This window comes from Echeneis naucrates, chromosome 24 (genome assembly GCF_900963305.1).
Source record: "Echeneis naucrates chromosome 24, fEcheNa1.1, whole genome shotgun sequence".
NCBI lineage: Eukaryota > Metazoa > Chordata > Actinopteri > Carangiformes > Echeneidae > Echeneis > Echeneis naucrates.
Window position 1 is genome coordinate 15037459 of NC_042534.1, and position 15403 is coordinate 15052861.

At 40.9% G+C, this 15403-nt stretch overlaps 1 protein-coding gene across 2 annotated transcripts; it reads left to right on the top strand.

The window, feature by feature from the left end:
- The first annotated feature begins 2496 nt into the window (after positions 1-2496).
- znf395b (zinc finger protein 395b) lies at positions 2497-14551 on the top strand. 2 transcript variants are annotated; one of them, XM_029496563.1, is made up of 10 exons: positions 2497-2722; positions 5095-5230; positions 5722-5909; positions 5989-6101; positions 7206-7405; positions 7583-7683; positions 8322-8616; positions 11930-12025; positions 12237-12343; positions 13279-14551. In XM_029496563.1, the coding sequence occupies exons 2-10, from the start codon at positions 5099-5101 to the stop codon at positions 13388-13390; spliced, it is 1344 nt and encodes a 447-aa protein (XP_029352423.1). In that variant the 5' UTR covers positions 2497-2722; positions 5095-5098; the 3' UTR covers positions 13391-14551. The 2 variants fall into 2 exon arrangements, with proteins under 2 accessions (XP_029352423.1, XP_029352422.1); XM_029496562.1 differs by having other exon boundaries at positions 2498-2722; positions 5056-5230.
- The last annotated feature ends 852 nt before the right edge of the window (positions 14552-15403 follow it).

The following is a 15403-nucleotide window of genomic DNA, read 5'->3' on the forward strand; positions in this document are numbered from 1 at the left end:
TTCCTGCTCCTCTCTGTCTATGCTGTCCGCTTGCTGATCTGGTCATCGGTTACAGATAAGGTCTAATCTGTATCTTACCTTAATTGTTAACATGCATGACATTCAGGAAACTTGTATGTTTGTTTGGCATGGAAACAAACAAATATAGCCATTGTCAGTCCTCCTGGCAGATTGCAATGAGACGGGAGTGGCACCTGAGAATTCAAAAGATACAAGAGCTCAAAGCAGGGTGGAGTTGTCATCCTTGTAAAGCCAGTTCTCATGCCATATGCTACCATGCTCATCTGAACTGAACTGCCCAAGTGACACACCCAAGTGAAACAACACTAATAGCAGTGATACTGCTTCTCTTCCTACTGGGGAGGCCTTATAAACTGTCTTACCAAGACTGATGTGGGCCAACTGGAGCCAAAACCAGTTTGCTCATTCAGATTTTCTAATTCAGATTTTGATTATGTCAAATGAGTGATTTCTGTTTGTCTCATTGTCTGATTCTCAATGGTTTGCACTGATAATGCACAAATAAAAATACGTTGTCAGCATACTGAGTTAAAGGCAATAAGTGTGACTTACGCCGGTGAGTTTGCATGTGGTAAGTCCTTAATGTGTTGACAGACAAACAAATCTGACCAACTCACACAGTCCTGCTGTGGCAGATTAACTTAATGCTAAATTCTGAATAAATAATAGATTTATTCTTCAAACTTTAACATTGTTTGTTCCTTATTTAGTCATGAATATTTGATTTTGAGTGTTCTCAACCCTGAAATTAGTTTTGTGTGACGACCTTCTTGCTGTGAGGCAACAGCACTAACCACCACGTGTTACCCACAGTAATAAGCATTAAGATAAAATATGGTCCTTGGTCCGTTTTCTACTTGTACTGTCCCCTTAAAAAGTAGCTTAGTTGTTTCCAAGCACAAGCATTTTTAAAGGGCTGAACTAAATAATATAAAATTGTTGTGATTGCAATATTAATTGAGATTTAAGTAGATGTGCTGGATCCTAAAAACCCAAGAAAAAAAATCAACTGAAGAAAGATTATGTTTGTTGTTTCATTTTTGTTTGTGTGTAGTTTTTTTTGTGTATGTTTCTTTGCCCAGAGGATACACCTTGAAGATTTAGGTAATCCAGAAACTTTTCATCTAGCATCACCAGCAGGTTGAGGAATATATATATATTTTTTTTCTTCAGCATGATTGACAGGAAATTTTGTACAGACACAGCTGCTGTGTTTAGGACTACTTTGCCAATGTTGGCATGGTAACATTCAAAGTTAAAATGGTGAAAATGTTTGAAATAGTATAAGTATGTTAGCATCGTCTGATGTGGTTGCGGTTGTGGCTGCAGAGTTTGTTTTTTTTTTTTTAGACAGGGCGCCATTGTGTCAGATGGGTGATATCTAATTTTCTGATGACTTAAAATGTGGCTTTTCCAATTTGACATATTTCAAGTGCACACGAGTAGAAGAACAAACACATTAATAACATCAACATTTGTCCCTCAGCTTCAGTAACTGGTCCCACTTTACAATAACATTGCACGAAAAATCCAATGCATTCTAAAGCCTATAAATATTTCCTTGGTAAGCACAGCTGTGTGCTTGATCTGAAGTACCAGTACCAATTCAACCAATCCGTTACCAGACGGCCTGCCAGGTTTAATGAAGTAGGAAGGAAATGAATTCATTCTGGTTTAAGAATCAGATGGGGACTTGGATTGGGCTACTCTCTTTCTGTCTCACTCTCTGACTGTGTCAGTGCTCAGACCCCAAAATCCCTGCTGACTGAATGTCTGGTGGAAAGGGTGCAGACAGCCAACACTAATCCGGTCTCTCAAGTACACACAAACATACACGCACAAGCATAGAAACCTCCATTAAAGTCTGTTGATCTCTACTTGGGCATTTATGTCATGTGATCTCAGTAGAGATATTGCATGGGCCCACTGTAGAGTCATCAGTTTTACTATTTTTAAGCTATTTGCATTTGATTAAAGCAGTTAATGGCGCATGACTGTGTCCAATCACAGCTCCCCGTGTGTTTTGTATTCTTTGTTTTCTGTATCAGATTAATAGCATCTTACACACTGCTTTATACCTTATTTTATCCATTTAGCACAATGCATAGGCCTGTAGCTTATTTGCACCAATAATTGTATCTAATTTAAAAGATGTGTGGGGAATAGGAATCCCTGAAATCTTAAATCCTATACTCAAAGCAATTTATTTGATAGTGCTAGAAATCAAAACCGTGCATATGTTATTTCCTGGTTTATTGCAGACAATAAAGCATGGCCACCATTTCTGATGCTAGTGAAAGAGACATGAGTACAACGGTGCAGATGTCTGTGTGTGTCTCAGGCAGACAGACAGGCAGACAGGCAGACAGGGGGATGCTGCTGCCTCTGCTCTGCTCTGCTCTGCTCTGGTAACCCCTCACCTAGATCATCCTCTTGTGCAGTGCGCGCTGCGGGCTGATTTCTCTGCGCTCTGCCCAGCTGTCACCCCCGGCATTGGTCCACCAAGCAGACACACGTAGGCGCGTAACGGACCGACCAACCCCCTTCCTCACCCCCACCCCCCCACCAGCACCCCCCCCCCCCCTCCACACTCCAGCCGGCGGACTGAAGAGCCGGCGAGCGGCGGGACATCCAGGGCAGCTACGCGAGCCGCTGCTGCAGCTCGGACGGGCCGGACCGGACCGTAGCCTCCGCCGACTGTGTGAGTACAGGAGAACATTATCTTCAGCTTTTTGTTTTGCTGCGATCTGAGCTGGGTGGGTGTGTGTGTGTGTGTGTGTGTGTGTGTTGGGGGGGGGGGGGGGGGGGGGTCTGTCTTCGTCGCCGGGTGGAGATCAATGATGTAGTTGAAGCAAAAAATAAACAGACCGTAAACAACAGTATGAACAGTGACACCGATCTTAATTTTAAGATCTTTGGGTATGCGGTTATGTGGAAGTCGGATCAGATGTGCAGTCGCCTACCAACCATGACTAACACATTTTGGAGCTTTGGTTTGAATTGCGTGCATTTCAATAGACGACAGAAGCGACTGTGCAAGAAGGAAAACTGATTTCAGCAGCACTCACCCCCACTTCATCAGTGGGAGGATGACGTTATTGTTATTTTCATTATTTTTTTTATTATTTTAGCGGCTAAATTGAGACGTGCTGCAGTCGCATCTCTCTCTTCGCCTAACCTCGATGTCTCAGTTGACTTGTGAGTGTTTATTCGTTGGGAAATAAAAGGTTATTTTAAAGATATTCCCTCGTCCGGCTCAGTCCCTCCCGGCGAAACTCGTGTCTGAACACGTTGTCAGAAAGGAGGTGTGTCTCCGAAAATAAGAGCCCGGCCAATCAGACGCGCCACCCCGCCCACACGGCGCCGCTTGTTTACTACCGACGCTCGGCGCTGATTGGTGGAGAGGTGGGGAAAATCGGGTTTTATGTTGTGTTCGCATCCACTAAAAGCAGTTGGAGATCAAAGCCTCACTCTTGAAGCTCGCGTCAGCAGAGGATTTTTAAGAAGTAAACAACTTGAGGGTTTAGCACTGCACCGCCTGTAATTCAATATTAGTATGTTCCCGTTATAAGGGTTTGTTGGAAATAACAAAAGAATCTCCCCCTGCTGCTCCAAATAGCCCTTCTGTACAGCTATATAAAGCTGAGAAAAGGAACAAATAGCCATATTTTACAATTTAAAAACTGAAAATTATTTGCAATTGTTGCTTTGCATGATTCATTAGTTGGCGTTTTTTGTATTTATTTTTCTAATGACGGTCAAATATACTCACTGGGTTGATGCAAGTTGAAGCTGCAGATCAGAACCGATGTTCAGAAACGAGGAAAGTAAAGGAGTTCACATTTTAAAATAATAAAATATCACTCCACAGAGTAAATCCTGGATTAGAAAGAAAACTAACCACTTTGAGCTGTCCTTTCCATTCTATTAGGATTATTCCTACGTGTCTTGAATGCAACATTGCCCCCATTTTGCCTCTATGGGCTACAGGCCACAGCGAAGGCACCCAAACGTCAGATTACTGCTGCAAAACGCTTTATCAGCATCAACAGAGTAGAAAACAACAGCACAGCAAGGATTTGGATTCAGGTAGAATCTACATGAACAGTCTGCAGTCATTTCAAATTCCTGCAATCATTTCTAAATCTCCTGTGGTGCTTTATGCGCTGCTCTGTCTGCCAGAGAGAGCCAATATGGTGTGAAATCGTGAGTGCCAGCCAACATTCAGTCTTTGGAAAAGTTGTGTTCTTTTTCAGATCATCAAATTTATTCATCAGAGGTCCCATAATATTGATCATTTGATGATGATAAAGGGATGCTTCATTCAGAGCATATTCTTACCAGCAGGAGGCAACCATCAACTTTCATTATTTGTGCTTTTATGAAGGAAGCCGTGCAAACATTTTATTGAAAGTTATTGAGGGCTTTGGGGAATGGAGGCGGGGAATGTTATTGAATATAGAGATGATTTAAACGTGCAGCTTGAAGAAGAACTCTGTTGATTTGTGGCATGAAGGTCAGGTTAGTATTATGAGGAGTAAATGTCTGCTGCTGAAAACTATTGTGAATTTTTGGCCTCGGGGAGTTCTATGAAGAGAAAAACTAATGATATCATCAGGATTATTATATTCAGTTTTTATTGGTGTTGGTAAATTTAGAGTTATCTAGATATTAGCTTTAGACATTCAACAGAAAGTGTGCCAATTGAAGGTGTAACCAATATGTTATGTGGCTTTTTCAGTGGCAGAAAGGATACGATGGGAAACACAATTGAGTTGCTTTGTTAGGATTGTCGATGCTGGACTCACACAAGAAACAAAAAGTTATGATATTTTGCAGCGGATATGCCCCTTTGGTTTTGAGAATTCTCTTTTAAATGTACTGTTATGAGTCTCACAGTTTTATCACAGTTCACCAGTAAATTGGTTGGCTGCTTGCTTATTCACTTCTTAGGAATAACTAATTTCCTTGATAATATAATATATTATGATCAATAAAATCTGACGTTATCCCTGTTGTCTGGTTTGCTGGAAGGAGTGACAGTGTGCTGGGTCCCTTCATTGTGTGCATTAGCACCATGGCAGCTATGGGACCTGAGTACAGAGCTGGAGCAGGGGGTGCTGGGACGGCAACGTGCTCGTCAGAACTACAGACCTGCATCTCCACGACAACACACGGCAACGATGGGCCCAACATGCAGCAGACTGTTGTAAGTTGGCAAAGAAATTATTTGAAATTTGAAAGTGCAGGCTTACTTTTCCGCGTATGCTTTTTTAATTATGGTGTTTTTACTGGTTCATTCATATAGAGAGTTCTAGAGAGCTAACCTGCATATTGCTGCGTTTTCATGGTAATAAACACAGGCAAGTTTTAAATCCTCGCTGAGAAAAAGGAAGTGCTCTCAGAAATGAGATCATCATTTCTTCCACAGCGTTAGATCTAATATACTGCCTGGTCAGAGGTTGGCAGCCGCTTCCTTTTCACACCATTTCATTAGCAGACCATGCTGTCGGCCGCCAGGACGCCACAGATGGACAGGAAATATTCTGTTAACTGTTTTATTCAACAGCAAGACTAATTTGCAGCTTATGAAAGACTCGTGTAAACAGCTTAAACCAGCAGAGTATGTCTGTCTCTGTCTAGAAGGGTGATGCTGAAGTGAGCCAGAGCAGGGTTTAACTGGGACCTCATTATTTAAAGGTGTGTGCACAGAGCTGTGTGCAGACCGAGAAAGCTTTCATTCGGAGTGTGCACCACAAGAGGAAAACATCCGTTCGCCTGCAGAGGGAGGCTGAGCGAGGCTGGAGCAACCTTGCAACTCCCCCGCAACCTGCGGCACCCACAGTGCATCTCGCCAACCCATCAGCTACCGGAGAGGCCCCATACAGGTGAGGGCAAGTTCCCAGCATGCGTGAGGGTCAACTTTGTCACATCAGTCTAATGTTATTTCTTTTACACTGTCTCCAGCTTCCGCAGCCCAGAGTCCGTGGAGATGGATGAGATCATGGCCGCAATGGTTCTGACCAGTCTGTCCTGCAGCCCTGTGATCCAGAGTCCTCCACAGGCTGATCCTGTTCCAGGTCTGTGCCACCCCGCACAACACACCACAATTGTCCACTTTTATTTATGTATTTATTTTATTTGCTGATGTTTATCCCTGATATGATAATAAATCCTTTGGTTATTCCTCCTATCCCAGTAAACAATAAAACTAGTACTTATAAATGTTAATAAGTGTTTAAAAGGTGCTTTCATTATAATCATATTTCCGGTTTAAGGGTAAATAACTTGGTAACCCCGAAGTTGTTAATATTAATTATTTAAAATTTTTTCAAATTATTAAATCAAATTAAATTAGAAACTTGCAAAACTACAAGCTAGAAATTTTATTGACAATTTTTTCACAGCATCAAAGTTTAAGTTATGTTAATAATATTTATGAAAGCACTGCGTGCACTGAAATTGAAAGCAACTCAAGAGCAAACGCGTGGTTTACCAAACCTAAATTTGAGCAAAAGTTTGCTTTATTGCTCCTTTATGTGAAAATGACTTGTTCTTTTCGGTTGCGAAATGTACGGGGTCTCACTGGAAGAGCAGTTGTAGTACAAGGCAAACAAAAAAACTGGCAGGAATAGTCAACATTTCTACCAACGAAATCCGTCAGCATTACCCTTCTTTTCGAGAAAACTTGTCCATGCCCGTAATTTTTTTCCATTTTCCAAGTAAAAAATAGATAATTTGCTAATTTTAAAGTAGGTATTTAAATTTTTTTGGCAGGCCATTGGACAAATACCACTAAATAGGGGATGAAGCAAAGAGGGAGTAAACAGACAGAGTAAAATGATGATAAACCTGTCTCAGAAAATAAGTGCACGTCACAACCTTGGCACCAGTGAGGGATGCATGCTGTTCTGTGTATGATGAGCAGAGAGGATGCAGCAGAGAGCCGACCCAAACGCACACTGTCCATTTTCATCACAAAAACACAGTGAATGTTTGAAATCCAAAGCAAAAGGTATATTTCCACTGTGAACTATTAATGGCAAGGTTGTGCAGGGTAGGTGACATCATATGATAGTGTGTTTTTTTTTTTTTTCTTTTTTGTTTTTTTTACAGTATTTATAAAACTGAATGTCTGAGAGGCAGTTTCAAAAAACTTAATTGTGAATCCTCCTCTTTTCCAGCTTGCTCATCATCATCAGCTGACATGGAGTGTGGTGGCGGTGAGCTCTCTGACAGTGGCAGCAGTGGCTACTGGAGCTGGGACCATGGTAATGCAAGCCCCGCCCCCTCGCCGTCTGTCACTGAGATGGACAGCAGCCCTGATGATGGCCTACACATGGAGTTGGAACAGGGAGAGGAGCTTAATGCCAAAAAGCCAAAGGTGCAGTGTCGTACATGGTCGTGTAAAATGTTTATTGGCGAAATATGGCACCACATTTTCAAGCTTATTTCCTCCATGCAAAGCAAAGCATGAGATAACCATCTGTCTTTATGTACGTTCCTTTGACCTAAACTTCACCCGTGCTGTGGTCTCTCTCTCTCTGTCTCTCTCTCACAGAGCTCTTTCAGAGTTGTGTACAAGTGTCTGTGGCCCAGTTGTGGAAAAGTGCTCACAACTTCAGTTGGAATAAAGCGACACATCCGTGTGCTGCATCTGCGGTGAGCCTGTGCCTGAGATACATGTTTTTTATGGAGAACTACAGCCTAAATATTTCACACTAGTGTTGAAACAATCTGTCTAAAGTCTATAGTCTCCCAGCCAACCCACTTTGACACCCACCCAAGATCATTTTTTACTTTTGTAAAAAAGGAGAGACTTGGATAGTATTGTTCGTGTTTTGTTTTTTGTTTTTTATTTTCAACCGTCCCTTGATATTGCACCACAGTCGCTATAAAATAGGATACATAAAAAGGACAATAAAAAGAAAAACTAAAAGAAACTATAACTATAGAAGATGAACAGAGAATATTTGCTTATCCTAAGCCTATCCAGGGTGTACCCTGCCCTTGCCCAGTGTGAGCTGGGAATTGCTCCAGCATCCTGTGTGACCTGGAGATGGACAAGCGGTAGAGAATTAATGAATGAATGTATTCATTTCTTTCCTAAGGGTTAAGGTGTAATGGTGTAAGGTGTCAGCTTCATGTCCAAAAACAAGAGGGGATGACATTTTTACTGACTTAATCTTTACTCGGGGAAGTGATTAAATATTTTTCAGATTTTACATCTGGGCCAAACACTCCAAACAAATCACTCCATCTCTCTTTGTGTCCACTCGCTGTCCTCACCACACTAGCAGAAGTGGATCAGATCAGTCCCAGAGAGAGGAGGACTTCTACTACACCAAGATTTCCTGTGAGACTGTGGATGCCAGCTCCGCTCCAGCTCCACCCCAGCTGGCTCTGGGCCAGGTGTCATCCTCACATCTCAGCTGGGCCTCCTGTGGTTCTCCCCTAGCCTCAGGGCTCCAGATCCCCCAGGCTCACAGGCCTAGGTCCAACTCCAGCTCTGGGCCAGGACCGAGCAGGCCCAGTCCACTCAGCCAGTCTGCCCCCAGCAGCTTCTGGCAGATCCACTCGGAGCATCTCTATCAGGTGGGTGCAGCAGTATTACTGTCAGTGTCTTAGGCGGTATGGCCTGTTGGGTGTGAGAACAGAAAGTGAAGAGAAGATGGGGGATGTCTGGCGGCTATTAAACCCACTTTTGAATGATCTGCATCATTTGGAAAGGACCATATATTGTTATTTGCAGACCTAACGAAAGGTCTGCAAATAACATGGAAATACTAAAATATTTTACTGAAACGAGACAATAGATACTTCCCTCTTTAAGCTAAATATGAAATCTATAAAATCAATGTCTGAAACAGGGAAAAGGCTAGCTTTTGTCCATACACAAGTGCCCTTAAAGCGGCCGAATCATGACTCTGGTGACCTGAAACAGTCCCTCGTGTGACCTCCGAACAACTGCAACAAAGTGTTTCCTCTGAATCAGAATCAGAGAGCCTTTGAGAGGTTGCGGGTTACCATTGGACAGAGTCAGGCAGGCTGTTTGCCTCTGCCTCCAAGCTTTATGTTAAGCAAATCAGCTACACATCACAGTAGATGATGTCAATCTTCCCAGCTAACTACTTCAAAATGTCAAACTTTAATTTAGCACAACATTCACGCATTAAGGTTTTCACCTCATATGGTCTGAAATTGAAAATACGGATTCAAAACAAGTACTACATTACATCTTAACATGAATTATATTTGGCTAATAAAATGATAGATGATGTCTTACTACGTTATTAGTAAGTGTTTTATAAGTTGATGTAGATGTGTTATAAAACCTGCAATAACATGTCCACCCAAAATAATTCCATTTGTCCCAGTATGCAATTTGCACTGTGCTATGTAAGCGTTGTTTAACACTCAAACATTCTCTGTTTAATTTCTTCCCATGTTTTAGAATTCATTGCTGTTTCATGCAAATTTAAGTATTTGCATTGAGGAGCCATAACTTACCATGAACAATTGTTTATTTTCCAGAGTATGAGTTCTCTGGAAGAAGGGCGTGCTTTGGGTGGAGGAAAGTTTTTGAGAGAAATGAAAAGAGGCAGCATGGACATGGACAGTATTATGAATTATTAAATGTCAGGTGTAGATTTTAGTGTGTGACTGGAGGAATTTGCTTTCCAAACATCCCAATTTAATATTAGCAAAATTCAATCATCTTTTTTCCCCCATGATATCCATAAAAGAAAGCAAAAACACATTAGTCAATGCTAATTTCATGGTAATGTGCATAGTAGTGTTGCAAAGTGCTTACCAGAAAATCAAACATACAATAGCAGCAGTCCAATCCTGAATGATGAATCAATCCTAAAACACACAGGTAACCAATGGAGAGAAGCAAGAAGTGGTGGGGCATGTTCCTGTCTCCTAGAATTTGTGAGGAGCCTAGCAGCAGCATTCTGTATGAGTTAGAGACGGGAAATTCTCTTTTGGCTCAGCCCTGAGTACCCCCCCCCCCCCCCCCCACACACACACACACACACAGCGTCCCCATGCAGATGCCCTTCTAACAAGCCAATGAGCCACAACTTTGTTTATGCATCACAAAGCAGCATATTTTACTGGTGACCTGCATTTACCCTGTACCACTGAGCATGTAAATGGATGCTTTGTGACAGTCAGAGACTAAGCTGTCGACTTGCTTGCTCCCCCAAAGAGACTTGACTCAAAGCAGTCTGTAAAAGGCAGAAAAACATTACATGTGTTCTTCCAGTAGCCGTGCAGCAGGTAGCTCTGGATGTCCATTTGTCTGTGCTCACATTGAACTGCTTCAACCTATAAACTCTAAAAAACTTCATAGTGCTAACAACTATGAAATAGTTATTATTCTTGTAGCTGATTTTTCATAGGGTGCAGATTGGAGAAAACTTCAAACCATGCTTTAAAGTGCTTTTCTTGAGGATGCAGGAATCAAATGTGTGTCTATGTGGGTGTGCATTTGTGTTATTGCCGCAGGAGGCTTGTGATTTCAAATGCCTGATCACAGCATCCAATTTCCTTATGTTTATTCATTCTCAGGGTGAACACATAGCAGATTTACAGCCTTCATAATTTCATTTTGTGGATGTTTTCTTCATCTACTTGTGTACACTTTGGGGTGGGTTTTAGGGACATGGATTGGCATGTATTCAGTCAGGGCTGTACAAGAAGGAGAAGGAGAGCAGAAGGAATGGGAACGACTTTGCAGGAAAAGATTTCACACGAGCCAGTTTTCTTGTTTCCCATTTGTTAGGTTCAAGATTCAAAGTGAGATTCAAAGTGTTTGTTGTCATATGTACAGTAAAGAAACGTGTTTCCCTGTACAATGAAATTCTTTTTTGCTGTCCACAATGGATGGGCACATATATAGACACAGATAAATAGGATAAAAGAATAAAAACAGGATAAGCTCAACCAGCAATAGAATTATAATACAATAGCAGTCAGTGTGCAATAAAGCAAATGAAAGAATATGGCACTTTACAGCAAATGGATAGAAAGAGGAAGAGGAAATTTGTGTTTCAACTTGAAAAATGTGTGTCGAGGTCGTGTTGAATCTTATATTTGATCAGTGATATAGCATCCTGTATCAGTTTGAGCTGGAAACTTAAACAACAGGAACTCTGAAAAAAGGTGCTGCAACATAACATGGCATGTTCTTTTATTAGTAATTTGACACATTGTTATATAAGTTTATGGTGCTGAAACTGCTTTGGAAATATTGTTGCATTTACAATGGTTCAAGTGACAAAGCTGTGCTATTTGGCACATTGTAGCTTCTTTTACTTTGCTGTTGTTGTTGTTATTGTTCTTTAATGCACTGCCATAACTTTATTTTTTATTCAGTCTCATTGCTGTCCCCAGTGCCCTTTTCAGCAGCATCACAACTTTAAAAAGAAACACATTACAGCAGCTGCTCAGTGCAAAGCAACGCAATCGATAACTGTAACAACTATCTAATGAACATAGAGTATTTATTTATCAGCTAGAGGGGCAAACATTTGCTGGTGTTGTTGGTGACTAAAGCTTAAAAATAGAGTGGATATTAGCCTGAGGATTATGTGGTGATCGGACACACAATGACAATACAAATGCATGTTTTGGTTGCAGGTTTAGTTGAGCTAAGCTGTCAACATGGGGGTTGATAGCTGCAACTGCCATTATGTCAGCGTGTGTTGTGTTGTCAGCTTGTTGCTTCTGCCCTCAAGTGGCCAAGAAGCCAGTTGAAGAGAAAATGAATCAGATGTTTTTTAGTCCGGGACCAAGAATTTACTTTACTTATCTTTCCTTTAAAAGAAAGGTTCGCCAGTTAAGGCTTTCTGCAAACATACTGATTTATGTGTTGTCTCCTCTGCTTTGTTCTTTGCAGGCTTGTAGCCCCATCCAGGTGTCTGTGGCCCCCAGAAGCCCTGGCTGCCAGGGTTGGACACCCACTGCCCCTGTCTCTGGACACAACAACACTCCAGTGGGTCTATTTACTGTCCTTTTCTGTCAGTCACTGTGTGTGTGTGTGTGTGTTTTTTACTGCCTGCCTGTCAGTGTTAGTCAGTGTGATTCAAAAAGTCAGAAGCTTCAGTCACTGTTGCCGTATGTAAGACAACACTGACTTAGTGTTGATACAAGATCACGTCTGGCGGCTGCCGTTGGTATTAATCCTGCTCCGTCTGTCTGCTCAGATGGTGAAACCTCGCTGCCGCTCCGTCAGCGTCGGGGAACAGTGGCTCCAACAGAACAGGCTGCAGCCTATGAGCGTGTCGCCCTCCCGCACCCACTGCTCCTTCAGGTGAGACGTGAAGCCCCTCAGTTTGTTAGTGTTTAAGCCCCAGGGTCCTGCTAACTCCCTGCAGCTGAGTCTAATGGGGTCGTGTTTGGTGAGTGTTTAGTCTCAAGCCAAAGATTTGAATGGATGGAATGGTGCAACGTAAAAATGTGTCGGATGCCAAAAGTAAACTCTTTTCCCTCCTGGAATTTAAGACCATTAATCTTTCAATCAAAATGCCACGCAAATGTTCGAAACTACATTTTCTTATGGCTATCCTGACTTCTATTACATTTGAAGCATTGTTGAGGTTTGCTTTATCTTCTCTCTTTATATTTCTAAAAATAATTTTCTCGCCTGGGCCCCATAAATCAACATATTCACCTCAGTTTTCTCAGGAGACTTTTTGACTCAGCTGTTGAAAATCCATAATTGTGTCTTTGTGCTTATCCTCATATTTAAAGGAATTGCAAAATTCGATTTTACAGATTGCTTTTAAAAAGCCATGAAATTAACTCCACTAAAATATAAAAACAGAACACTATCCACATTTTATCCCAGCATCATTGACATTAACAACTTTTAATATGTCGGATAGTTGTCTAATGTTTGCGAGCGACAACTCTCGGCTCTATCCAGGGTTTAAGTTTGGTTGTGGACAGACGCTGCTCATCTTAAATTTCATAGTTCAGATGTAGATTAAGCCACTTTACTATCAGGAAGGTGTCTTATATTTTGAGGGTAAATGAATTATTGATTTTGGCCCTTTGCACAGTCCAGGTTGTCATTCTATCCTTCAGTGTGCTCCTGGCTGTAAAGTCATATACCTGCGGCTCGGCCTGAGGAGATAACAACTGATCCAATCATCTCTTATTTTAACATAAATTCATCACATATCAGCTCTCTGCGTTAGCATCGTTACATCTCATCCTCACAAAACTGAATCTTTCCATCTGTAGGAAGGGTCGTGGGGAGGCCAAGAAGTGCCGCAAGGTGTACGGGGTGGAGCGCAAGGATCAGTGGTGCACTGCCTGCCGCTGGAAAAAAGCCTGTCAGCGCTTTCCTGACTAAAAACACTCACGTGATGACGACAGGTGGAGTGTGACAGGCGGAGAGGTTTCCGAACGGATCAGGGAGAAAAGAGACATTCGTTAGAAAGAGGAGATGAATCAGGGCCTGAGAGCCATCAAGAAAAACAACTGATCTTTTATTACATGTGGTTTTTTTTGTTTTGTTTTTTTGTTTGTTAGTTTTTGTTTTTTTTTTTAACTTTGGGCCTATTTTGTTTCTTTCCTAAAGGAATGCAAATTGAGTTTTCTGTATCTTTGTAACTTGATCCTGAGAATTTAAGTCTGCGATGGTGCTAACTGTTGACTGACTTTGAACCATGTGATGTACTACAGTACCCCTCTACTTTATCCAAAGGTTGTATTACTGCCCCTGTAGCTTCACTTTAGTAGACTGCCACTTGGCTGTATTGTTTATTCCAACCCTCTTCCAGTGGTTACACAGTGGTTATGATGTACATTATATTGTGTGCTTTGAGTTATATGCAAGTATTTTATACCATTTTTTTAATCGTCTTGTTCAGCCCACGTATTGGGTAAATTTGTTTTGGGTGGGGGGGGTATTCATGTTTTTTGGCACTTTGTTGGAATATAAACTCACAAGAATAAGCTATATTTGGTTTTACTCAACCAAGTTCCTTCCATGAAATGGATTTCTTTCCTGCCCATGTTGTTGGCATACGACCAGTGTTGTAAGTTTTCACCCATGAAGCTATGGAGTCATAGTAATGGGACTAGCATTAGGAGAAAGAGTTTGTAATAGCAATAAAAAAAAAAAGGAAATATATTGTCAGACACATTAAAAAGCACTGAGAATTTCAGACAATGTTGTTTGATATTTTTTTTTTGTCTGCATGACAGTCCACGAAAGAAATAGCAAACTATTTTATTGTACTTTTCTCTATACACATTTTGTATGAAGACTCAGAACAATGGTATAATGTTAGAAATGTGGTCTGAAATGTACACTGTATTCACAAATTCAACTCTTTTATGTTGAGTCTGACGAAAAAGCACACGCACACACACACACACACACACACACACACACACACATGCACGTGCACAGTCACGCACACTCACACACTCTGTAATCGCCCATAAAATCGTATGCATACATTATTACATCTCTTAATCAAACACTAGTTAACACTATTAAGATGCAAAAGGATGGATGTGACCTACATGTGGAGGGAAAATATCCTGACTGCAGAACAAATTGAATTTTTTTTTTTTTTTTTTGCTTAAGCAAAGACATTCTTTTCTGTATATTAATGACCATAGTTGACATGCACATTTCGTCCATATTCCTTTGTTCTCAGCATGGTTTTCAGCGCAGGCGTCATTGAAGGACCTTCCTTTCAATGACCCAGGAAATTTCCAGATTCATGCACTCAAGTACAAAGTGCAGCTCTACAGATGTTTAGCGTTTGAGGACTGACTGTCGATTCGCTTTTTTGGCTCCAGACTTCCACTTTGGCAACTCTGTGAATCGCTGTGCTCTTATTTTCACAATTAAAGGATAATTTAGGGACTGCACAATAACTGTATTGGAGGAAGGTGGTCAGACACAAAAATTGCAATCTATAATTCCACTTGTAAGATGAGCATCAGTAATTAAAATTAAACGAATGTATCAATAAGTAGGTAGCAGAGACTGATTGAATTGGATTTAAATTCCTCTAGCATTGATATCAAACCTATATATCAGCCCAAATGGAAAATATACTACATGATAAAACTATAGTTTCTCTAATTGGTTGGTTTATAGTTCTGAATACTTTTGTTCATTTTCATTAGTGACCTTTAAAAAGCTAATTTTTGGTTATTGATATATGTTCACATGTTTTATGTTTTTTAAGGAGCAAGTCCAAAGAATTTTTTTTTTTTTAATTAATTATGAAGCTTAGATGGATGGTAAATATTTTGTTATTTGTTATCTAGTGCTTATTCCTATTTTCAATCTAATTGCAGAAAATGGGTGTCAGTTCAAAGAAATATCTTATACTGGTTATCA

Excerpts from the sequence above, each read along its gene's own strand:
- znf395b (XM_029496563.1), top strand. The coding sequence starts at position 5,099 with ATGGCAGCTATGGGACCTGAGTACAGAGCTGGAGCAGGGGGTGCTGGG. Across the intron at positions 7,406-7,582 it reads TTAATGCCAAAAAGCCAAAG|AGCTCTTTCAGAGTTGTGTA; the intron begins GTGCAGTGTCGT and ends TCTCTCTCACAG. Across the intron at positions 8,617-11,929 it reads ACTCGGAGCATCTCTATCAG|GCTTGTAGCCCCATCCAGGT; the intron begins GTGGGTGCAGCA and ends TGTTCTTTGCAG.